Source organism: Grus americana, chromosome 19 (assembly GCF_028858705.1).
Source record: "Grus americana isolate bGruAme1 chromosome 19, bGruAme1.mat, whole genome shotgun sequence".
In the NCBI taxonomy this organism is placed as follows: Eukaryota; Metazoa; Chordata; class Aves; order Gruiformes; family Gruidae; genus Grus; species Grus americana.
In genome coordinates this window covers 272,348-295,780 of record NC_072870.1, presented here as the reverse complement: position 1 = coordinate 295,780, position 23,433 = coordinate 272,348, and the positions used below count along the sequence as shown (strand labels likewise).

The window sequence follows — 23,433 nt, the reverse complement described above, 5'->3', positions numbered from 1 at the left end:
CGCCCTGCGCGGAGCCCGCAGGGGGAACAGCGAGGAGCCTCACCCGCCCCCTTGGCGCGCATGCGTGCGAGGAGTGGAGGCCCCCCGCAAACCTCCATGCCCCGGCGCATGCGCGCGGTGCCCCGCGGGGCGGGGGCGGTCGGTGCCTCCCCGCTGGGGTGGCGGCGGCGGGAAGATGGAGGCGGTGGCGCTCGGCGGGTCGGTGGTGCCAGGCGTCCTCGCCTTCCTCCTCCTCATCCTCCTGCTGCTGCTGGCGGCCGCGCTGCGCCGCGCCGCCCCGCGGACATCACCCGCCCCCCCACCGGACGGTGAGTACCGCGGGGCTGGCCGGGCCGGGCGGCGCTGAGCTGAGCTGACCCGACCCGACCCGACCCGACCCGACCCTCCGCTCCCCGCAGGGCCCAGGGCGAACGGCGCCGCCGCCGCCAGGCCGGAGGAGTACAGGAAGGCGAAGCAGCCGTCGCGGGCCCGGAGGAACAAACCGCAGCAGCACGACTTCACCCACCGGCTGCTGGTCGCCGCCCTCAAGGTACCGTGTGTGCCCCGGTGCCCCGCCACCGCCCCCCCTTCCCGCTGTGACCGCGCTCTCTCCGTAGGGCCACAGCGGCTCCGTCTCCTGCCTGGACTTCAGCAGCAGCGGCAAGTACCTGGCGTCGTGCGGCAGCGACCGCACTGTCCGGCTGTGGAGCACCCGGGACTTCACGGCGCGGGAGCACCGCTGTCTGCGTGCCAACGTGGGGCTGGACCACGCCGAGCTTGTCCGCCTCAGCCCTGACTCGCGGTAGGGCCAGGCCTCCCCACGCCTCGTCACCATCGTCCCCCGGGATCGCTCACGGCGTATCGGCACCGTGGGGGCTGCGTCCCGCACGGGGTCTTGACGGTACCGCTGATTCGTGACAGCCACGGGTGCTTTAGTGTGGTGCTCGGAGCAAATATCCCAGTGCCCCGCTTGCCACCCCCGAGGAAGGCGCTTTTCAAGGCCTTTGCCAGCGGGTCCTGTGGTTGGGCTGAGCCTCTCCGGGGTGCTGGGAGAGAGCTCTGGCTGGCCGAGAGGGGTGGTGGAAAAGCACGCCTTGGCACTCCATGAAGCGGCCTCTGTCAGAGAGAGGACAGGAATCTCATTTCCAGATGTGGAGTAATAAATTCTGTTCTTTTCCATTCAGCATTGCAGTTGAGCTAACACAGGGACAGAACTTGGTGGCCTCGTAAAGCACGCAGCTTTTTACCTGCCAGCGTATCCCTTTCCCTGGGTGCCACTGAATGACCTATTAGCTTACCTGTTGTAGCTAGGCTGAGCTGAGGTAGCCCGTTTCTTAACGGTTTAGAGTGTCTGTGCTTCCACAGGGCGTTCATTGTTTGGCTGGCAAATGGCGAGACTGTGCGTGTCTATAAAATGACTAAGAAGGATGACGGCAGTTTCACCTTCACTGCAACTTCTGGAGACTTCCCAAAGAAGCACAAGGCTCCTGTCATTAACATAGGAATTGCAGAGACAGGTATGGAAATGAGCTGCTCGCTCATTTGGAGCTCAAAGGCTCCAGATTGGCTTTGATTTCCTTGAAAAGCAAGAGCTGCTGGGCTGAAAGTCTTGGAGTTTTTGACAACTTCAAGGCCCATTTCTGCACTGGTACTTGATTCTTTGTGGTCTCATAGGTGTTTTCTTTTTAACCTTTGTTTACTACTGAGTGAACTGAAAGATGTCTGTCCTTTTCAGACAGATTATATTCCCATAAACACAGAACTAGCTCCCCAATATGCACAGTCTCTTAATTTACGTTTTCAGGGATGCTGCTGCAAAGAGGTCTGGTCTCAATATTGAGAGGATCGCTGTTCTCTGGCCCACCATTCTCTCTTTAACCAGTCAAAAATCTCTCTAGTGAGTTCATATGGTCTGTCTGGGACTTCTGGGATATTGTAGAACAGAGTCTGGGGGGCAGGGGGTATGTGGTAGTAGTGAGGGCTTGATGGATTAATGCTTCGGATGTGTGGCAGCGGGCAGTTGGAAGTGGCTGGATCTGAGTTCACTTCTATAATAGGAGAGCAGAGAAAATGTTAACTGAGACCTTTGTTCAGCTGTGAAAGTGAAAACTTAAAACCTGCAACAAGTAGCTGAAAGGTAAACAGGCAACTCCCTGTCCGGGCTGAGGTGGAAAAGGGGACAGCGTTGCAAGTGGAAACAAGCAGGAGTCCAAACTGCTGACACAGCCAGTAATCACAGGCAATACCGGTGTGACTTATAGTCAGCTACCTGCCCGCAACCCGTGACTTGAAAGCTACAGATACCTCGAGTTGTGCTTTACCCCGCTGGGGAAGATCAAGTCTGCTGCATTACTCCTGTGGTACCAGCTTGGCGCTGAGCTCTGAAGCGGGATCTGAGGGGCGCTGGGGCAAGAAGCGCATGTGGCCTCTGCCGGCTGCTGCAGTCAGTGGTGCACTAAGGCATAACCAGGAGCCGAGTCTTCCAACAGTGCTCTTTACTCTGTCCTGGGAGATTGATGCTCCTTGAATTTTGGTGCTGCTTCTGGTTTTCTTGACTGCCGAGGTACAGGGAGAGGTTTCCCTGCTTAGGGACTGTCCCCAGCCTTTGGTAAGTCTGTGGCAGCGTTAGGCCTGGGAGTTCTCCTGATCTCTGCCTTTTTTCCCCCCAGGAAAGTTTATTATGACAGCTTCCAGTGACACTACCATCCTAATCTGGAGCCCGAAGGGTGAAGTCCTGGCCAGCATTAACACCAACCAGATGAACAATGCCTATGCCACAGTGTCGCCCTGCGGAAGGTGAGGGGTGGGAGGTGTTCCAGGCTGCTCCAGCTGTGGAGCTGCTGCAGGAGTGAACAGGAACCTCACTCCTTCGCAGAGGACATCATCAGTTCAGACCATTGGCAGTTAGCTGTTATTTTAATGCAATTTTCTGAGGGTTCCACATTTTTAAAAGGGATTCTGCCCCTGAGAGCAGCCCCTCCAGGAGCGCTGACCCTTGCCTGAGTGGTCTCAGACAGTCGGTGGGTTGCTGTTGTGCCTCAGTGCTGCTGTTCCTGGTAACCATCTCCATTGCCTCAGACAGCAGAAGTGGGACAATGCAAATGACGTATGCAAAGCAAACAGCATTTCTAAGTTGTGTGTAACCTTTTAAAGGTTAATTATAAAATTAAAATCCCTATTACTGGGAGGTTTGTTTATCAGGAAAATCTTGTTCTCTGCTGTGTCTCTAACTTGTTGCTGCTGGAAGACTTGCTGTGCTCCAAGCTCAGTGAGTTTGGGGATCAAAAGCCTTTAGCTTTTTTACTTTGGCCTAAGAGTTTCTCATTCCTAAGCTGCTCTGGTCCCTGGTGGCCTTCCGTAGTGTTCCCTTTACCAGCCTGGTTTCAGCAAAAAGTGAAAACTTCAGCTGACCAAAGCAAAGACTTGGCCCTAGGAGTCTGGATACGTTTGCCTTCGTGGAGCACCATCTTACGCACCTCTCTGTGCCAGAGGGCTCCCCCTGGCCCCTGCCTTGCTTGGGCGAGGCAGAGGAGAGCTCTGCAGGGCTGGCCCCACGGCCCAGCCCGAGGGGTGCTCTGTAACTGATACCCTCTGTCTTTGCTTGTTCGTTCACCCAGGTTTGTGGCGTCCTGTGGCTTTACCCCTGATGTGAAGGTGTGGGAGGTGTGTTTTGGCAAGAATGGAGACTTCCGGGAGGTGGCCAGGGCTTTTGAGCTGAAAGGCCACACCGCTGGTGTACATTCCTTCTCCTTTTCTAATGACTCGAGGAGGTGAGTGTGTGCTACCTGCAGTTCAGCCTGGTTCACCATCAGGACACGTGAGCTTGCCCCTTCCAGCATATGCCAGCTGCCTGCGCGGGGGCCCAGACCCCATGGAGGCGTGGGGGTGCTGCCACGCCACCTGTGTGTTCCCCGTGGGTTTCCTCCTGGGGCGCCTGTTCTCTGTGTGCCAGGAGGAGGATGAGGACTGTACATGTGCGCAGACTCACACCTCCCAAAAGAGTTCTATGGCCACAAAAGATTCCTGATGTGCAGGCGTGGCAGGGGAAGAGGTGCTGTCCAATTTCCTTGCGCTCACCCGTGCTCTGTCTCCTGGCTGTAGGATGGCGACTGTTTCCAAGGATGGGACGTGGAAGTTCTGGGACACAGACGTGGAATATAAGAAGCAACAGGATCCATACCTGCTTCTGACGGTGAAGTGCGAGGTGACAGAGCCTTGTCGCATCGCCCTGTCCCCCGACGCTCACGTTGTCGCCATCTCTAGCGGCGCAGACATTGTTGTGTACAACACGCGGAGAGGAGAGGAGGAGGAGCGCTTTCTCGGCGTGCACGGACAGTCCGTAACAGACTTGGCTTTTGACACCAACAGTCGTTACCTGGTGTCGGCTGGGGACCGTGCCATCCGCGTCTTCCACAACACCGCTGGTCACCGGGCGGTGGTGGAGGAGATGGAGACCATGCTGAAAAAAACTGCGAATAAAGCCACCCGGGAGAGGCTGGAGCAGCAGATCTCCAGTGCCCGCAAAGCGCTGGCCGCCATCTACGGCAAGAAGCACTAATCCCCCCTGCAGTGCCGCCTCCTGGCTCCCTCAGCCACGTTCTGCCTTTTGGGGATTTTTTTTTTAATAACGCTAAATAACTTGTAATAAATGAGTGCGCGATGAGGTTTAGAAATGGGATTTTTGTGTGGTTTTTTGGGGGTTTTTTATCTTTGATGCTACATCGGGGGGGGGGGGTGGTTCTGTTGCACGGGAACAGGCTTTAGCTGCCTGCATGCAGGCAGGGCTCCTTCCACCCGGGTCGGGGAGTTGAGTTGAGGCGATGCACGGCCCGGGGTGGCTCTAGGCCCGGTACGGCGCCTTAGGCGCCGTACCGGGCCTAGAGCCCGCCCGGGTCGTGCCCGACGGTAGGCAGGACTTGCCCTAACGTAAGATGGCGCCGGCGTCACCGTCGCCCCGTCACCGCGTGTCCTCCCCACCCTCAAAAGGGCGGGGCGAGCCGCGCAGGCGCACTACGCGGCGCTGCGCTTTTCCCTTCCCCCCCTTACTCCCTGCCTCCGGGCGTGGCGAGCGTGGTGACGCAGGACGCTCAAGGCGTGGGCGGGGCGCGCGCATGCGCGGAGAGAGGCGGCGGGTGCTGCGGAGCCGGGGCTGCCGGGGCTGCGGGCGCCATGTCGGGCCGCTCGGTGCGCGCCGAGACCCGCAGCCGCGCCAAGGATGACATCAAAAAAGTGATGGCGGCCATCGAGCGCGTCCGCAGATGGTGAGAGGCGGGGCCGCGGGGGGGGGGGGTGGGGCCTGCCCGGCGTGCAGCCAATCACCGCACCACACGGGTGCCGGTGGAGGTGCTCCGGTGGCGAGTATCCAATCAACGTGCTGCGTGGGGTAGCGGGCGGGGATAGCGAGGCAGCAGCCAATTAGCTTGTTCCCTTTGCTCGGGAGTGTGGAGGGGACCGGAAGTGCCGGTGATCGGCGGGTGGCTCGACCAATCACAACGAGGTGTGCGGGGTGAGGGGGCGGGGTGCGGCGGTGCCCTGGATTGGCGTTCCCTTGGGCCAATCGAGGGCTGGTGGGCGGGGCTTGTTGCCAGGGTACCCCCGGACCCCGTTTCCCTGGTAACTTCCCCGCGGTGAGGGGGGGTTCGGCGCCATTAATGGCTGTGTCCGCGCAGGGAGAAGAAGTGGGTGACGGTGGGCGATACCTCCCTGCGGATATTCAAGTGGGTGCCCGTGGCGGATAGCAAGGAGGTGGGTACCGCGCGGGGCCGGGCCCTTTCCCTCAGGGCCGCCCCGGGCCTGCCCCGTGGCGGGGGCCGGAGCCGAGCCGGGAGCTGCCGCCCCCAGCCCCGGCTGAGCAGCTCTCGTCAGTCGCTCCGCAGGGGGGAGCCCCGGGGGCTCCCCGGCGCAGCTGCTGCTTCCCCGGCCTCTCCAGCGGCGTCGGGGCCTCCCGACGGTTGTGCCTCGGAGCCGGCTCGCTCAGCCGTGAGCCTGGGCTGTCGTGTCTCCCGTGGATGTCCATCGGCCATCGCCCTGCAGCCATGCTGATGGATCTGGCTGCTCGCAGTCCTTCTTGCCTTAATCCCTAGAGGACTTGCTTTTATTTGGTGGTACTCCTCAATAGGTGTCAGCACCTCCTCTTACTCCCTATTCTGAACTCTTTGCAGCTGAATTTTACCTCTCAGTTAGAAAAGTGCCCAAAAAGGGAAAGGTCTGCACCAGCGCATCCCTCTGGGCTGCTGGGAGAAAGAGCAGGGAGCGGTTTGTGCATCCTCTTGCCAGTGGTGGGCTCCTGTAACCTTGTGTTTCTGTTTTTCTTTCTCTCCTCAAGAAAGAGAAATCCAAATCGAGTAGCAGCACTGCCCGAGAACCCAATGGCTTCCCAGCTGACACCTCTGCCAACTCCTCTCTCCTCCTGGAGTTCCAGGGTGAGTCTGGCTCAGCCTTCAAGCTGGTGAAAGACTCTGAGGCCATATAGAAGCTGGGATGTTGCTGGCTTATGTATGCTATGTGTATTGGTAAGAGCAACGTGTGTCTTCAGTGCAGGGTTGTGCTGAAACTGTTAAGTTTTGCAGTCAGCAGGAATCGTAATCATTTGCTTCTGGAATCTTCCTGTGGGAAGCTTCGTGGGGAACTGGAGGAGTGGGGGTTCCTGTTCCCACTTTGCAGTCCCTGCTGGGGAGAGGCTGGTAGTTGCCTGCGGCTGAACCCCCCCTGCTTCCAGCGGTGGCTTGCATGGACCTTAGGACGAAAGGGCAGAGGATCTCCTTGACCTTGCTCTTGATCCCGAAGCACTGCATCCAGCCACGAGCAGGACGGGCTCTGTAGTGGAGCTGAGCAAGGCTCAGGCAGTGCACGGACTCGCTGCCGGAGCAGAGCGTGTGCCTGTCCCCCACCTCTCCACTCAGCTTGCAGTGCAGCCAAGGAAAACCGGGGAATGTGTTGGCACTTCCAGTAGGTGTGGTGAGGAGGTTAGCACTGCAAGTCTGCAGTTTGGGACTGCTTTACCTGGAAGAGGCGCGTGCCAGGATTGCCTCCCTGTCTGGAGGCAGGTGCCAGGCGTTGCTCCTGCTTTAGATCACTGCCTTGCAAACAGGAGAGGTACAAAGCCCTGGTACGTGGGCAAGAGGTCTCCTGCCCTCGAATGCCCGGCTGCCTGGGGCCCTCGCCAGCTGCAGACAGGAGATTTGGCAGTGCAGTGCTTTGTGTCGCCCCTGCGCCTGCTGCTCGTTCTTTCTGAGCAGCCCAGGGTCGCTCTCTGCCCGCTCTCTCCCTGGGCAGAAGCACACCCTCTCCTGTGGGCCAGCCGTGTCCCAGCAGGGAGTCTCGTGCCCAGCAGCGCTTGCGTTGATTGGTGACAGTGGATCCCCTGTACTCTGACCGTCTCTGTCTCTGTGCTCTTCCTTCTCCCTAAGACCCCGGCTCTTGGTGCCACCCTCGGCTGCCTGTGCCCCTGGGTCAAGGTGCTCTTCTTCACTAGGTGCTGTTTCTGCAGATGAGAACAGCAACCAGAGCTCCCTGTCGGATGTCTACCAGCTCAAGGTGGACAGTAGCCCCAACTCCAGCCCCAGTCCCCAGCAGAGTGAGTCCATGAGTCCTGCCCACACGTCCGACTTCCGCACGGACGACTCGCAGCCACCCACACTGGGGCAGGAGACACTGGAAGGTGGGTGCTGGGCTGGGAAGGGAGAGGGTGGACAGCTGGGCCCGGGGAAGGCTCTGCCAGAGCCGTAGCTCATCCGGTGGGTGACTGAGGCACTGCTGGAAGTGGTCAGGGCAGCAGAGGTTTGTGTCTTCTGCCGGAGCTCTCCTCGCCTGGCTCAGCACTGAGCTAGGTACCGCCGTGCTCCTGGGTCGGCAGTTCCGTTAATCTTTCTGTTCTCCCCAGAGCCTTCCCTGCCTTCCTCGGAAGTTGCAGATGAGCCTCCCACTCTCACAAAGGAAGAGCCAGTCCCCCTTGAGACTCAGGTAAGGGAGGGGGGATTGAAACCGTGTCTAAATGCGCCTGCAGCTTGGCCCTTTCACCCTTGTTGCTGCTTCTTGTAGCAGAAATGTCTCGATGGATGGACTTGCTCTGCAGTCCCAAGGTGCCCTCCAGGAGCTCCCCAGCCTCCCGGCTGGTTCAGTTCAGATGTTAAAGTGTCAGGAAAGGATGTGGAAGTGGAGTCAAACAACAATTTTAGCTGACTCCAGGGCTGAAGTGGGTTCCCACTCCTGCTGCCTTGGGCCTTCCTCACAGATGAAAGCCAGGGGTGTCCCCACAGCCATGTCCAGGTCTGTGTGGCTTGGCGGGCACACTGAGCTCTGTCACTGCCCGTGACCTCTGCCTCTGGCTCTTGCAGGTAACTGAAGAGGAGGAGGACTCCGGTGCACCGCCTCTGAAGAGATTTTGTGCCGATCAGAACTCTGTGTGCCACACGGCCTCGGAGAGCTAGCCTGCCCGTCCCCGGGGAGAGCGCCTTCGCCAGCCCCTTGCAGAGCCGCCTGCCCTCCCCTGGGGACGGGGTGCTTCCCCCTGCCTGCCCCTTCCCTGGGGATGCCACTTGCGATCCAGCCTGCCCAGCCCTGCCCTGCCATGGGGGGCAGGAGTCTATGTCCCGGGCGGATGGGGCTGCCACCAGTACCTGCAACTTTGCCTCTATTTATTGGCTCCCTCTCTCCCTGCTGCCCTGCCCTGTAGTGGGGGTCTCTGGCGGGTGGCCTGTGTGTGCGGGGGCAGCTGTCTGCAGGGCTCCCTGCCCTCCGTGGGCACTGGCAGATGCCGTTTCCTTGCTTCTGGCTCCCCTGCCCCCCCCCCCCCCCCCCCCCCCGGGTGCCGAGAACGGGAGAGCCGCCCTCCAGCCGCACGAAGTGATTTTTCCCCTCCCGTGTGAACGCAGGCGGGAAGCGGGATGTGCGGGGGGGGGGGGCGGGGGCAGAGGCGGAGTCCCGCCCCGCGGCGGCAGGCACGTACTGGGACGCTGTGCAATAACTGCTAGTTTAAGCCATGGATATTCGGAGGAACCGGAGCGCTCCCCCCGCGGAGGGCAGGTACGGACCGGCCTCTGCTCTGCCGCCGGGCGCTGGCGAAGGCCCCCCCTCCCCCCCCCCCCCCCCCCCCCCCCCCTCCCCCCCATTCCCCACCCCCCACCCCGACAGACAGAGGACCCCTGCGCCGCTCTACGCACCCCCGTTCCCGGGACGCGTCAGGGTGCCGGGCCGCCCCAGGAAGCTCTCCCGCCCCGGGGCTCTGCCCCCGCCGCCAGCCCGCAGCCCCGCCGCCGCCCCACGCCCGGGCCGCCCCTCCCGGCTTCCCCCGCCACCACTGCATGTCCCGCCGAGTCTGTGATCGAGCCTGGCGAAGCCGAAGGCGCGGCCGCGCGTGGAAGTGGAAAGTTATTTTAGCACTGAATAGAATATTTTTAAAATTAAACTATTTGAAATACAGCGCCCGGTGTCTGCGGGGCGGGACCAGGCCGCCGGCGGGAAGTTCGTAGGGGGCGGGAGCGCCGGGAAAGGCCGCGCAGCGCCGGGAGCCGCCCCCCCCGGCTCCGGCAGCCCCAGCCCGGTGCCCGCGTCCGCCCCCGGGAAGGTACGAGCGGGCCCGCTGCGCCCCCGCCTTGTCCCCCCCACCACAGCCCGGGCCCGCGGTCCCCTCGGCCGGTGCCCAGCGTTATCCGGGGGCGGGCGGGAGGAGACGGAGCGCGGCCCCGAGCCGGCGGCGGGACCAGCCCGGCGCCATCTGCAACAGCCCCGCCGAGCGGGGCACCCCCCCTTCCCCTCCCCGGCCGCGCCGTCCCTCGGCGGGGGCCCGCTCCGTTCTGTTGCCCGCTCCCAGCCCGGGAGGCGCCGGGCAGATGGTTCCCGCGGCCCCCGCCCGCCCGGGGGCCCTGGCGTGGGGTCGGTAGGGCCGGTACTGTCAGCCGTCAGCTCCGGGATAGCTGGGGTATGTTTTGTAGGCAGCTTCAAGATACCGATTAGAGCCCGATATGCAAAAAGCCTAATAAATTAGCTTAATTAACACGACGTCTGTGGGTGTCTTTGCAATAGTCTGTCTTTGATTTGCTTGTGCGTTGCAAATAATGGTTTTTATATCCCAGGTTGTTAAATCTAGTGGGTAAGGCTAAGCCAAAGGCATATGGTTTCCTTGGTCACGCTGCCATGTATACTCATTAAGTGGTTTTAATAATTTATCATTTCAGGATCAGGATGGCCAGACAAGAAGGGCAGCTGCTGGTTAATTTGAAAACAAACTATCCCGATCTGGTGGTAGATATTGAGAAAATAGTTTTAGGAGAGAGATCCAGAAAGAAGACCTCTTGCAATCAGAAAAGGCAACGAAGGGAGCTTTCTATAGCGGTGTGCGCATTGCTGAATTCAGGAGGAGGAGTAGTGAGGATGGAGAGTGAAGACAAGAATTACTGCTTTCAGGAGCATGGCATTGGTCTGGACATAGAGCAAAGTCTCAGGGAGTGCATTGCCTGCGCCGAGACCAGTGAATACTTCACCTGGATGCAGCAGCGGAGTCACTTGCTGCTTTTTGTTAAAACATGGAGCTGTGGAGGTCCGGAGCAGAAAAATGCAGCCACAAAGCCGCGTATCTGTAGCTTGAGCACTGGTTTGTCCCATAGGTGTTTCACTTCAGTTCTCCCTATGACTTCAAGCGGCGCTGCTGAATTTCTGAGGAAGAAGGAAAGCTCTGCCAAGTGCCGTGATGAGAATGGGCCAAGCGCTAAGAAAGCTCTGATGAATTTTGATGGGGGAGCGAAGGAGACCCCTTTGAACACCGAAGAGCACAACATCCAAGATGCCGCTGCCAGGCTTTTAAAAAGAGACAAACTGATGTTTGGGGAGGTTCTGGGTTTCGCAGAGACAACACATATTGAATTTAAGAACTTCTCTACACAGAATATCTTGGAATACATTAGAAAAACCCTTCCCAATTATGCCTCTGCCTTTGCAAACACTCAGGGTGGTTATTTGTTTTTTGGAGTGAATGACATCGGTGAAGTCATTGGAAGCCATAGTAAAGTGGAGAAAGAAGCTTTAGAGAAAACAGTAGCTGATACCATGGGCTCACTGCCCGTCCATCACTTCTGCAGCTCTCAGGCTGGCGTGCAGTTTAAGACTCACACCCTGAGCGTTTGTGACGAAGCAGGCGGCTTGCAGGGCTACGTATGCGCTGTGCGAGTTGAACCGTTTTGCTGCGCTGTTTTCCACAATAACCCTGAATCCTGGATGGTGATGGGTGACACGATTGAAAGACTGAGCGTCAGGAAATGGACGGAGCTCATGACAGCTGCAGACCCAGGTAAAAGCTGCATTTGCATTAGTGCCAACTTCATTCCTGCCTCGGTTTGTAAACTTTCAGGCGGAAAGACCAACTTCCTTTGTTCTGTGTTCTCACCAAACCTAGAAACGGGGCTTTGGCCCATGGCACAGTCATAGGCACCAGGGGTGACGGTATGGTAACTGGCCTCTATGGCAAACCGTTCTGTGAGGTGTTCGTTACTCTCTGAACTGGTTCAGCAGGACTTTTTGAAGCACTCCCAACTGGAATAAGCCTTCCTAGGGATCCCATATGCCCCTAAATGAAGTGGAAGGATTCGGAATCTCCCAGGACTGGAAGCTTAATGGAAGCTTCGTCTTAATGAGAATCACAGAAAACTTTTGAAGCTGGCGTTGTCTGTTCAGATATTCGGGAGGGAGTGATGTCTTGGTGGAAATCTGGCCCCTTTAGGTTCCTAAAAGTTTATTTTGAAAAACAAAAAAGTCCTTACTGGTGCTGATCCCCATGGAGTGAAATCCCCAGTGCTTGATGCACTAGCAAGGATTAATCTCCATGCCCTGGTTTGATCTTTGTAGATCCACCATCTTGGCACCAGTTGTTTGCCAGCACTAGAGCAAAATAATCATTTTAGCTGTAATGGTGGTGTCAAACTGACCTGCAATTTTTCTTCTCCTTCTCCTTATCAAATACTAATCACATCTGTTACAAAGTCAGCAAAACTGCGGTAGCTACTAAAACCTGGTCAGTCGTCTCTTCAGAGATCAGCTTGAGGTTGAGAAAAGTCCTTTCAAGTCTGCAGCTCAGCCAGCAATGCGGAGCGTGCAGCAGGCCGCAAGCCACTCCCCCTTTTGAGGCTTACACGCATGTCGGATGCCTACCGAAACATCACTTGTACACCCAGTGTGGCTTCGTGGTTGTTAAAGGCTGTTTTGAAGGAGCAGGGGTGCAAGGCTTTGCTTGTTTTAAGGCATGTTGTCCCACTTTGTTGTGAAATCCTTCCCCTTCAAAAGCTGTGTCCTGCATTTTGTTCCATCACCTGTGTGGCGAGTCCTAGAGAGTTTATTCCGACTGCGGATTTGAATAAGAGTTTTTCAGTCTTAAGGTGAAACTATCCTTCCTTTCCTACAGATTCCCTGTAACACAGATTTCACTTGAGTGTGTGTCCATGGCAGTGACTGCATGAGCAAGGAATATACTAGCCAAAGGGGACCTCCTGTCCCAGCGGAGCCCTGGCCGTGCCAGGCGGCTCTGGCCCCATGTGAAATCTCTCCTGTGGCCTTGGTCTGCACTTAAAGCTGGCATGTGGTCTCTTCAAAGGACACAGTCACTTTGTGACTCTGCAAAAGACAGAGAGGGTCATGTTGAGAGGAGGGGAACAAAGCAGCAAGGTCTTCTGGAAATGTGCATCTACTGAAGAGACCCGTGTACACGTAGGTGGTTCCTGTAGGGTGCTGGTGCACTGAATGGGCACGTCAGGTGTCTTACCTGTGTGCTGGGGTCTCAACAGACTCATCCCACGTGGGGTCTAAATCTTGCCTTTGAACTGTAAAACCATCTGTGCTGTGAGCCCTCTCTCCTCTACAGCAAAAGATCCTGTTGGTTTGACAGGATCATTCTTAACTATGTAGGCAGCATTTTCTTGAGTAGGACTGCGAAGGGAGGTTTTAAATTAATCATTCTAGTTACTCTTTAGTGCTGGGTTTTAAAAGTTCATATGGAAGGATTTTGATGGATATAACATATCTTTTTCTTCCCCTAAGATCTTTCAAAGCTGGCTGATAAATTTGAGAATGAGCTCAGTTTGTCAAATAGTCCTCCTCTTGTCAAGCCAGTTTACTCAAAAGCGGGTCTCCAGTGTGTGTCTGAACTCCAAGAATGCCTCTACCCAGGTAAGATGTTTATTCTGGATATTTTTTTGAATTTAAGATTGTATTGGACAGAACTTCTAGGAATGTAATGTGATATGAGATTTTAGGCATACAACTGTTAGGTATTTAAAAGATGCAACTAATCCAAGAATGTTCAATTCCCTGATTTTTCAGGTGCTTCGATCTCTTCTCCCATTTTTGCCACTAAATATAATCCCTAATGCACACCATTGCTGAGGATATACCTACCGTCCCAGGGGTTTGAGCACTCTCTGTCCCTCTTATGCTCAAAAATCTTTCTATGGACAAAAAAGAGAATAATTTATTTCTAGCATAAATGAAATCTAAGTAGTCTAACCAAAGAATTATTTTTAGTCAAGATCTAGTTATTACAGGTAAAGGAAGAAAAAGACAATAAATTAATATCACTGTGAAAAAAGTAATAATAATAATAGTTACCTGCCTGTTTCCTAGTACCCACCCCTGTTCCTGGCCTTATACTCAGCCTTCCACCGCCACTCAGGATCCCGCTGTCGATGGTTCCAGTCTGCTGGGGGTTGTTAGGGCGAGTGGTCAGCATCCCCGGTTCTTCTGTAGCTGATGTTGATGGTTTCTTTATCCTACTCCAGGATTTGCTTGGGGTCACTTGCTGTAGGTTTGCTAACACACTTTTACACCTTGTTCTTTCTTCACTGGGCTGCAAGTTCAGTGCTCCGTTGGAGTTTAGTAAACAGTGTGTTTCACAGAACTTACATACTTGTTCTCTGTTACCCTTAAAACCAGTTTTGTCCAGCTCTGGGGCTGCATTTCTTTATCTGACCATCTGAGAGCTGTTTCTGGCCTTGGGGTCTCCTGTGCTCTGTCTCTCCCTGCCCCACACCTGAATTCAGCCCTGCATCCTGTATCCCACGTCTCAAGACCTCTGCTGTCTTACCAGACCTGTGTTTCTGCACTCTGCATCTTCATGTTATAGGCAGAAAGATCTCATCTCGTCCTGTGCAGAAGACCTGCCTGTTGCTGCTGTCTGTATAAATTGATGGTTGTTATCCACAGCCACCTGGTTATTAGAAAAAATGCCATTACAGACAAACCAAGTGAAAACAAAGCTCCAAACAGGTCAACAAAAATTCAACCAAAGTAACCAGACGAGCCTCTGACCGGAGACCTTGCAAACTCAGTGCAGGCCCCATGGCTTGGTGCTACCAACACTGCATTGCTGGTCTGCGGGGCCAGGCACCAAGCACGTGGGTATCGGATGTCTGACTGTCTTGGACGTTCATCTAACTTACTGCCCTGCTCACTGCTACGGGGGAACTTCAGGCTGGGACACGCCAGGGAAAGTAAAGCTCAGCCCTTACCGTGCAGGGGTGGAGAACCCTGCCTTGGTTTTATTTTTTAGGTGAAGACTTTGATTATTTCAGAAACACTGTGGCTATAAAAGCCAGGATGGTTGCTGAGCAACAAATACTCCCACATACCAAGCCCTGAAAAACAAGGTAATGGGAGTAGCTAAGGGCAATGTAAATCCTATAATGTTCCTGCAGAGCAGGGCTGTGGCTTTAGGTCAAGCCCTGAGACCAGGGGAGAGGTGCGGAATTCCAGGTCCTTGTCCAGTATCGCAATCACTCAAACAGATACCTTCTCATTAAACATAGTTCGTGGATTTTTTTTTCCAAATTCTGACCTAAGGATGTATGTATACTTGCTAATTTTTCTAATTATTTTTGTAATTTTGCTATCTTTTCACATACGTTTTCAGGATTACTCTCAGGTGATTGATTTACTGACGGGTTAATAGTTGTTTGGTACAGGATATGCAATTGCTGTTTCTTGATGAGAGTGTGGTTTTCTTAAATGGAAGGCTGTATGACACAGTGCAGATGTATGCTTGCATTTGAGATTTGTCTGTGTGTTATGAACGTGCATGGCTGTAATTTTAACCTGTAAATTTAAGACAAGATTTGTGTTAATATTTTTTAAAATTACTGTTCCTTGTTATTTTGGAGGAGCACCCAGTGTAGTGTTGTGATACCTTCATGTATTCCCCTATGTTTAACAGGAATGTGTATCTATACATCAAGAGACTGATGATGCTTCTAGGTGCCTTTTCGCTTGCTGTACGCATTGTGTTTTACCCGTCAGGAGTGTAGGAGATGCTGTAAGCAGGATGTTCCATCTGCTTCAACCACCAGTCTCTCACTGTGGCAGCAATATATCTGTCAGAGGAATACCTAAATAATGAGAAGGCAGATAGAAAGGAGGCAGATCCCTCCAAAGAGACTTTTTCTTATTCCATTTAGAAGTCAAGCATGCCTGAAGCATGGAGTTATACCTCTTTTATTCATATAAAAAATCCTCACAGATTTACCACCAGGTATCATGGGAGTGCGGAATTTTTTACTCACGCTAAATCATTTACTTTGATGACCTTGCGGTATAATATATTCCTTCAGTAACTAGTGTGTTGAATAAATTATTTGCTATATTTTGGTGTTCTAATCTTTGATTTCTTTTTTTCTAGTGGGTTCTAATGAAATCAAATGGAAACCAGAAACCATCTGCGCCGACCTGTTCTCAGAATATCCTGGATTAGAGGATTTAATGAAAAAACAAATCCATCCACTTAACAAGGGGGTACTGATATTTTCAAGGAGTTGGGCTGTTGACATCGGATTGCCACAAAACCAGGATGTTGTGTGTGATGCTCTCTTAGTAGCTGAAAATGCATATCCAGTTTTGTATACTGTAGTCAAGGATGCCTCTTCTGCCGAGTCTGAAAACTCGAGAGAAACTGCTTTTGCATTAAAGCAGAAACTAGTCAATGATGGGGGATACGCTTCAAGAGTGTGTGTGATTCCCCAAGTACTGCACCTGAATGGCACAAAGAACCAGATGGAAGTTGCGGAGGACGATGTTCCCCAGCAAGAAAACCTGTGTGATTATCCCAGTTTATACCCAGAGAATTACATCCTCACCTCCAGGGACATCCCTGCATTCCTGCGTGCACTTGTGATTGTCGTGCTGCGCTTTAAGTCATACTTAAGTGACCATCTTGGCTGTGAGATTTTCAACCTTCTCACTCTCAAACAGTATGAGCTCCTCTCCAAGAACCTGCACAAAACCAAGGAGCAGTTTGTCCTTGGTCTTCCTGGAACAGGGAAAACAATCGTGGCTTTGAAGATCATTGAGAGAATAAGAAACATTTTTCACTGTTCTGCAGAAGAGATACTCTACATTTGTGAAAATCAACCCTTGAAGAAGTTTGTGGGGTAAGCAGTAATGTGCATTTCCCCTTTTTTATTTCCTTCCATCCTCTGTACATGCAGCACAAACCCTGCTGATTCTGCATCCATTTGCCAAATATAGAACTTTGGCTGACACAAACACACAACAGTCATCTCAAGAAAGATGTTAATATTGAAAGTATTATTGAGCTGAGCTCTGGCCCAGATCCAGCGTTCGCTGACTACAGCGAGAATTCCACATTCAGTGATTGCTGGATTGTGTTAGGCCTTCAAAAGATGACGGCCTTAGCTTAACAGTCTATTATGGCTGGTGGGGCTAATGCAAGTTCTTGTGCAGCTGTGCTAGGAACTGGACCTTGGACCTGGGCCATCTAGACAAGGAGAACAGAAACGAATGCCCTTTTGGTAGCGGATTTCAGGCAGAGCAGTTCCCCAGTCCTGTTCTCACTGCGTTTCCACTTATGTCAACATGGAGAGGTCAGCCGGCCACCACAGTGGACAAGGCACCTTGCATCAGGGAATCGCAGCCTGGCTCAGGCATGGCAGTGCCCACGCAGCAGGCCCTGGCCCCAGCAGGCAGAAGGTCCAGCAGAAGTGCTGCCAGTCCCTGCTCACCCTGGGGAGAAAAGGAACTCCCTTCCGTGGGCCAGGCAGAGAGGGCAGAGGGTCACCCTGGGGAGCCTGGCCATGGGGTGCCCATGTAGGAAGGTGGGCCTGAGTCTCCTCCTCAGGTAGATCCAAAGTTGGTGAGGGCTGTGCAGCTATGCCTGTGCACAGCCATCCCGCTGGAATAAATGTTTCCATGGGGAAAATGATACAGCATGCTGCAGCTGAGATGGGAAGTTTTGCATTTTTAGACAGTAAGCAGCAATAGCCCTCCAAGGAAGAACCCACTGAGAAATGGAGGCAGTCAATATGGATTTGTCTGGTCATATCTTCTTCTTATTTACAATACTTTTTTTTTGGGGGGGGTGTTTCGGGGTTTTTTTTAGAAATGAGATCTGCCGGTCTGTGACACGTGTTGCCTTCTTAAATGGGAACTTCCCAGAAGTGAAACACATTGTGGCTGATGAAGCTCAGAATTTTCGTGAGGAAAACTGGCACCTATGTGCCCGGGAGCTAGTCAAGAACAAAAGTGGCGTTTTCTGGGTCTTCCTGGATTTCTTTCAGTCCACTCACCCATATGGCTGTGGTCTTAAGTTTTCAGAACTGTATCCTCGGGAATGGTTGACAAAAGTGGTCCGTAACGCCAAGCAAATATACAATGTCATGTTTAAGGTAATGGGGGAAATCCTCCAAAATCGTAACACATATATGCCCTGTAAGGTGCTGGCAGAGTTGTTCACACAGGCTGAATGTGCCCATTCTTTGCCAGGCGACTACATAATAAAAAAAAATATGGGAACACTTGAAATGGCAGAGTATGTGACCAGGAAGTGCAACAGCTATATCCAGCAAGGCTATCCTGTCAAAGATATTGCAATCCTGTGCAGTACACAGCATGCAGCCCAGGAGTTCGGTCAGATATTGGAACCTGAGCTAAAAAAACGAGTCAGGAAATTCAGGGTAAGGTTGGTCTTGGGGTCAGCGGAGAATGTTTTAGAAAATGTCATTGTTCTTGACAGCATCCGACGCTTCTCAGGCCTAGAAAGGAGGATTGTGTTTGGCATCCACCCTGTCCCTGCACAAGAGGAGGTAAAACTCAATCTTTTGCTCTGTGTGGCATCCAGAGCCAACACCAAACTCCATTTGCTGTATCACAAAGAAGAGACGTTTTTAAGAGACTCACCTTTAGACGACAGCTTGGGCTATGGACACTAGAATGCTTCACTCATTTTTTGGATCATAGAATGAATCATAGAATCACAGAATGGTTTGGGTTGCAAGGTACCCCAAAGCCCGTCCAGTTCCAACCCCTGCCATGGGCAGGGACACCCTCCACTAGCCCAGGTTGCCCAAAGCCCCATCCAACCTGGCCTTGAACACTGCCAGGGAGCCAGGGGCAGCCACAGCTTCTCTGGGCAACCTGTGCCAGGGCCTCAGCACCCTCACAGGGAAGAATTTCTTCCCAACATCTCATCTCCATCTCCCCTCCTGCAGCTTCAGGCCACTCCCCCTTGTCCTGTCATTCCCTGCCCTTGTCACCAGCCCCTCTCCAGCTTTCCTGGAGCCCCTGCAGGGACTGGAAGGGGCTCTAAGGTCTCCCCGGAGCCTTCTCTTCTCCAGGCTGAACCACCCCAACTCTCTCAGCCTGTCTCCACAGCAGAGGTGCTCCAGCCCTCTGACCATCTCCATGGCCTCCTCTGGACTCGCTCCAACAGCTCCATGTCCTTGTCCTGGGGACCCCCAGAGCTGGATGCAGTACTGCAGGGGGTCTCACCAGAGCAGAGTAGAGGTGCAGAGTTCAGCATTTTGTTCAGTGATATTATAGGGCAGCCTTAAGATTTTTTTTTTTAATGCCCTTTCTGTAGTCGATGCAAAAATAAAAAAATTATGCAGTTTCACATACATATTTCATCATGTGTAGGCCTGTAGGATGTCACAAAATTTACTTTAATTAAAGGACATTGCCACCTGGAGACAACAAATTGGTGAAAGTGGCAATTGCAGAAGGAAGTCAACAATTACAAACTACTTGGATAAACCATAGAACAGTTTGGAGACTTGTACTTTCAGTTCCTCTGCTCTTTAAGCTGATTGCATATTCTGACTTCTTTCAGCACTAACAGAGTGGAACCACTGGTTGGAAATGCAACAGGGGCCATCCCTGTTTACGTCCCTGCTGGTGCTGGTGCAAATGGTCAAAACTCTGCTTTTCTCAATGGTGGGGAGAATTTTGTGAATTTTTAGCCAAATCATCTCTTTTCTCATCCAAAAAGATAGAGCCACAGCTTGCTTTCGGTAGCTGCTCACATTTGTACCAACTCAAGCTGTTTAGAAACTGCAGTGGGTCACCAAGATTTCCCCATTCTAACTGGGACTATTGAAGTATCGAAGTCAACAGGCCACTGCAATGTAGTACATATGTTGACAGCCCAATTCTTACTGTCATGTCAAATTTGACATAAGCAGTATGGCTCTTCAAACTCTGATTGTGCAAAAACCTGTTGAGAATCTACCATATAATTACATCTTTCTGTGTCAGATTCCAACTGTTGCCAGAGCTTTGCCAATGTTTGTCTAGTAATGTAGTTCCTGTTATTGCTTACTCTTAGATTTTAAAAAGCTGAATAAATAGTGACATGATAATGTCATATTTGCCTGGGGAAAAAAAAAAAAAAGATATTTCACTGTGACTCTTGTAAAATTGTATCAGCTTTCTGCTTTTCTGTAATAAATTGCTTTTTCTTATTTTGAGATCTCTAGTATTTGTGGCGGCCAGCATTCCAGATCTGAAAATGCGAGAGCCTTGCAATACCTGCAGGGCCGCCTAGGAATTTCCACCATAGGTAATGGTCTGAGAAGGAAGAAGATCTAAATCCTACCAGGTTTGGTACTTCAGGCTGCTAGTGTGCCAGTTAACGTCAGCACTGCAGCACACTTAAGTGAATATGCCCTTATTTTTATTTTTTTTAACAGAATCCTAGAATCACCTGGAGCAGGTTGCACAGGATTGTGTCCAGGCAGGTCTTGAATCTCTCCAGAGAAGGAGACTCCCCAACCTCTCTGTGCAGCCTGTCCCAGTGCTCGGTTCACCCTCACAGTGAAGAAGTTTTTCTTCATATTGAGATGGAACTTCCTGTGTTCCAGTTTGTGCTCGTTGCCCCTTCTCCTGTCACTGGGCACCATTGAGAAGAGTGTGGCCCCATCCTCTAGACATCCGCCCTTTAGATATTTGTAAGTGTTGATGAGATCCTCTCTCAGTCTTCTTTCCTCCAGGTTGAACAGCCCCAGCTCTCTCAGCCTTTCTCATACAAGAGATGGTCCAGGCCCCTCATCATCCTTGTAGCCCTCCGCTGGACTCTGCCCAGTAGTTCCCCTCTGTCTTGAACTGGGGAGCCCAGAACTGGACACAGGACTACAGACGTGGCCTCACCAGGGCAGAGTAGAGGGGGAGGAGAACCTCCCTCGACCTGCTGGCCATGCTCTTCTTCATGCACCCCAGGATACCATTGGCCTTCTTGGCCACGACAGCACACTGCTGGCTCCTGGAGAGCTTGTTGTCCACCAGGGTTCCCAGGTCCTTCTCCACAGTGCTGCTTCTCAGCAGGTGAACTTCTAACCTGTATTGGTGCTTGGGGTTATTCCTCCCTAGGTGCAAGACCCTACACTTGCCCTTGTTGAATTTCATTTGGTTCCTCTTTGCTCAGTTCTCCAGTCTGTCCAGGTCTCACTGAATGGCAGCACAGCCTTCCGGTGTGTCAGCCACTCCTCCCAGTTTGGTATCATCAGAAAATTTGCTGAGGGCACGCTCTGTCCCCTCGTCCGGGTCATTGATCAATATGCTGAATAAGACTGGACCAAGCACTGACCCTTGGGGCACACCACTAGCTACAGGCCTCCAACTAGACTCTGCACCGCTTATCACAACCCTCTGGGCTCTGCCATTCAGCCAGTTCTCAACCCACCTCACTGTCCACTCATCCAACCCACGGTTCCTAAGCTTGCTAACGAGGATGTTATGAGAGGTGGTGTCAAAATCCTTGCTGAAGTCAAGTTAGACAACATCCACTGCTCTCTCTTCATCCACCCAGCTGGTCATGCCGTCATAGAAGGCTATCAGATTGGTCAGGCATGATTTCCCCTTGGTGAATCCATGCTGACCACTCCCAATAATCTTCTCCTCCACATGCTTATTGATGACCCCCAGAATGAGCTGTACCATCACCTTTCCAGGGACAGAGGTGAGGCTGACTGGCCTCTAGTTTCCTGCGTCCTCCTTCTTGCCCTTTTTGAAGACTGGAGTGACATTGGCTTTCCTCCAGTCCTCGGGCACCTCATGTGTTCCATGACCTTTCAAAGATGATTGAGAGCGGCCTAGCAATAACATCTGCCAGCTCCTTGAGCGCTCATGGGTGCATGCCCATGAGTTTGCCTAGGTGTTCTCTAACCTGATCCTCCTCAACCAAGGGAAGGTCTTCCTTTCACAAGACTTTCTCTCCTACCTCCAGGGTCTGGGATTCCTGAGGGCTGGCCTTAGCAGTAAAGACTGAAGCAAAGAAAGCATTCAGTAACTCCACCTTCTCTGTATCCTCCATCAGCCAGGCACCCACCTCATTCAGCAGCGGGCCCATATGTTCCCTAGTCTTCCTTTTGGTGCTGATGTATTTGAAAAAGCCCTTCTTGTTGTCCTTGACATCCCTTGCCAGTTTTAATTCCAGCTGGGCCTTAGCCTTCCTTGTTGCATCCCTACATTATCTGACTACATCCCTATATTCCTCCCAAGTGGCCAGTCCATTTTTCCATGTTCATTAGACTTCCTTCTTTCCTTTGAGTTTTTCCAGTTCCTTGCTCATCCATGTAGGTCTCCTGCCTCCTTTGCTTGATTCCCTATTCTTTGGGATGCACTGATCTTGAGCTCAGAGAAAGTGGTGCTTGAATATTGACCAGCTCTCTTGGGCCCTCTTCTACAGCCCTAACCCATGGGCTTCTCCCAAGCAGGTCTTTGAAGAGACCAGAGTGAGCTCTCCTGAAGTCAAGGGTTGTAATCCTAGTTATTGCTCTGCTCCTTCCATGCAGGATCCTGAACTCCACCATCTCATGGTCACTGCAGCCAAGGCTGCCTCCAACCTTCACATCCTCAACCAATCCTTCTTTGTTTGTTAGTACAAGGTCCAGCAGCACTCCTCTCCTCGTGGGCTTCTCCACCATTTGCATCAAAAAGTCAATGCTCTGCAGGAATCTCCTGGACTGTGTGTGCCTGGCTGTGTTGCCTTTCTAGCAGTATTTCCTGCAGATTTAAACTTGCCTTGACCAAAACATTCCTGGAGCAGCAGTGAGGAAGCAATTCCCAGCCCAGCATCCCAGGAGTAGTACGGGAGGGGAGCGCCCTGTGCAAGGGGGACCCTTCAGAGGTGGGGTCCCAGCTGGCAGAGCTGGGTTGCAGAGCCGTCAAGCACACTGACCTCGTGGGCAGTGACTCTGAAGAGGACCATGGGGCGACCAGGTTGCTGGGGGCATGGAGTCCATCTCAGGGCTGGCTCCAGGGAAGGGACCAGAGTAGCTAAGATGCTGGCTGAGGAGATGGTGCACAAGAAGGAAGAATACAGGTTCCCAGGGACACTTCTTCGAGCAGAGGTAGCATCATATGGTGTATGTGGATCTCCAGAATGTTTTCACAAGGCCCTTCACCAGAGGAGGCACAGCAGGAAAGGGCCAGGGAATACAGCAGAACTGGTGGCACCCAGCAGCTGGCGGCAACATGGTCGCTGAGGTGGGTTGTGTGGGGGACAGGGGTTGCCACCCGTGGAGGGACAGGCTCCTCGCCACTCAGGAGCAAGGCCCTGGTGTGAGGGTGGTGGTTGCCATGAGGCTGTCCTTCTCCTGGCAGCCAAACAGTCAAATGTTTGGGAAAGATAGGAAAGGGGTAGGGAATGAACCAGAGAAAGGGGCAGGTTCACAGTTGGCTCCTCACAGGTTTTGGCCCGGAGCCCCGTGCACGGGGTGTGGGGGACACTGCGGTGTGACCCTTCCCTCAGCGTTGGCAGGGGTTGTTGGGGTGGGGGGGCTTTGCTCTGGGGGGCCTCACACAGAGAGACGTGGGGGACACCCCTCACACAGAGGTTGTGGGGACCCCCCCACCCCCAATCCCTCCCCACCAGAGGCCAGGGGGACGCTCATGCAGAGGGACGTGGGAGACACCCCCCCCGAGGCTGTGCCTCACACGGAGGGATGTCAGAGAACCCCCTCACGTAGAAGCCGCCCTGGCGCAGATGTCGGGCGCGGCCCCGGGCCCAGCCGGTGCTGCCGCAGCGGGGACTGGAGGCAAAGGGCCACCCGAGGCCGAGCCGGGATCCGCCGTGCCCCGCGGGCGCCCGTGGGGGACCGGGCCCCGCCGCCGCCGCGGCTGGGAGGGGGGCGCGGCCGCCGGGCGCCCTCCGGCCGCCGGGGGTCGCTGTGTCTCCCGCGCCGCCCCGTC

At 53.6% G+C, this 23,433-nt stretch overlaps 3 protein-coding genes across 7 annotated transcripts; all 3 read left to right on the top strand.

Moving 5' to 3' along the window:
- Nucleotides 1–48: 48 nt before the first annotated feature.
- TBL2 (transducin beta like 2) lies at nucleotides 49–4,652 on the top strand. 4 transcript variants are annotated; one of them, XM_054847135.1, is made up of 7 exons: nucleotides 49–308; nucleotides 399–529; nucleotides 635–781; nucleotides 1,345–1,496; nucleotides 2,649–2,775; nucleotides 3,597–3,749; nucleotides 4,081–4,652. In XM_054847135.1, the coding sequence occupies exons 4-7, from the start codon at nucleotides 1,394–1,396 to the stop codon at nucleotides 4,535–4,537; spliced, it is 840 nt and encodes a 279-aa protein (XP_054703110.1). In that variant the 5' UTR covers nucleotides 49–308; nucleotides 399–529; nucleotides 635–781; nucleotides 1,345–1,393; the 3' UTR covers nucleotides 4,538–4,652. The 4 variants fall into 4 exon arrangements, with proteins under 4 accessions (XP_054703110.1, XP_054703109.1, XP_054703112.1 ...); XM_054847134.1 differs by having other exon boundaries at nucleotides 109–308; nucleotides 597–781; XM_054847137.1 differs by lacking the exons at nucleotides 49–308; nucleotides 399–529; nucleotides 635–781 and adding an exon at nucleotides 783–880.
- Nucleotides 4,653–5,065: 413 nt separating this feature from the next.
- BCL7B (BAF chromatin remodeling complex subunit BCL7B) lies at nucleotides 5,066–10,084 on the top strand. Of its 2 annotated transcripts, none has more exons than XM_054847141.1 (6): nucleotides 5,066–5,240; nucleotides 5,649–5,724; nucleotides 6,305–6,401; nucleotides 7,469–7,639; nucleotides 7,862–7,941; nucleotides 8,316–10,084. In XM_054847141.1, exons 1-6 carry the CDS (start codon nucleotides 5,149–5,151, stop codon nucleotides 8,406–8,408), a joined length of 609 nt encoding a protein of 202 aa, XP_054703116.1. In that variant the 5' UTR covers nucleotides 5,066–5,148; the 3' UTR covers nucleotides 8,409–10,084. The 2 variants fall into 2 exon arrangements, with proteins under 2 accessions (XP_054703116.1, XP_054703115.1); XM_054847140.1 differs by having other exon boundaries at nucleotides 7,454–7,639; nucleotides 8,316–10,083.
- Nucleotides 8,893–19,705, top strand: LOC129214878 (schlafen family member 11-like). Its single transcript, XM_054847127.1, has 5 exons — nucleotides 8,893–9,003; nucleotides 10,155–11,263; nucleotides 13,003–13,131; nucleotides 15,632–16,379; nucleotides 17,348–19,705. Exons 1-5 carry the CDS (start codon nucleotides 8,960–8,962, stop codon nucleotides 18,174–18,176), a joined length of 2,859 nt encoding a protein of 952 aa, XP_054703102.1. The 5' UTR covers nucleotides 8,893–8,959; the 3' UTR covers nucleotides 18,177–19,705.
- Nucleotides 19,706–23,433: the final 3,728 nt, after the last annotated feature.

Coding starts and splice junctions, on each gene's coding strand:
- TBL2 (XM_054847134.1), top strand. CDS start 176: ATGGAGGCGGTGGCGCTCGGCGGGTCGGTGGTGCCAGGCGTCCTCGCC. Junction 309..398: donor ACCCGCCCCCCCACCGGACG/GTGAGTACCGCG, acceptor CGCTCCCCGCAG/GGCCCAGGGCGAACGGCGCC. Junction 782..1,344: donor CGCCTCAGCCCTGACTCGCG/GTAGGGCCAGGC, acceptor GTGCTTCCACAG/GGCGTTCATTGTTTGGCTGG.
- BCL7B (XM_054847140.1), top strand. CDS start 5,149: ATGTCGGGCCGCTCGGTGCGCGCCGAGACCCGCAGCCGCGCCAAGGAT. Junction 5,725..6,304: donor CCGTGGCGGATAGCAAGGAG/GTGGGTACCGCG, acceptor TCTCTCCTCAAG/AAAGAGAAATCCAAATCGAG. Junction 7,640..7,861: donor GGGGCAGGAGACACTGGAAG/GTGGGTGCTGGG, acceptor TGTTCTCCCCAG/AGCCTTCCCTGCCTTCCTCG.
- LOC129214878 (XM_054847127.1), top strand. CDS start 8,960: ATGGATATTCGGAGGAACCGGAGCGCTCCCCCCGCGGAGGGCAG. Junction 13,132..15,631: donor CCAAGAATGCCTCTACCCAG/GTAAGATGTTTA, acceptor CTTTTTTTCTAG/TGGGTTCTAATGAAATCAAA. Junction 16,380..17,347: donor CCCTTGAAGAAGTTTGTGGG/GTAAGCAGTAAT, acceptor GGTTTTTTTTAG/AAATGAGATCTGCCGGTCTG.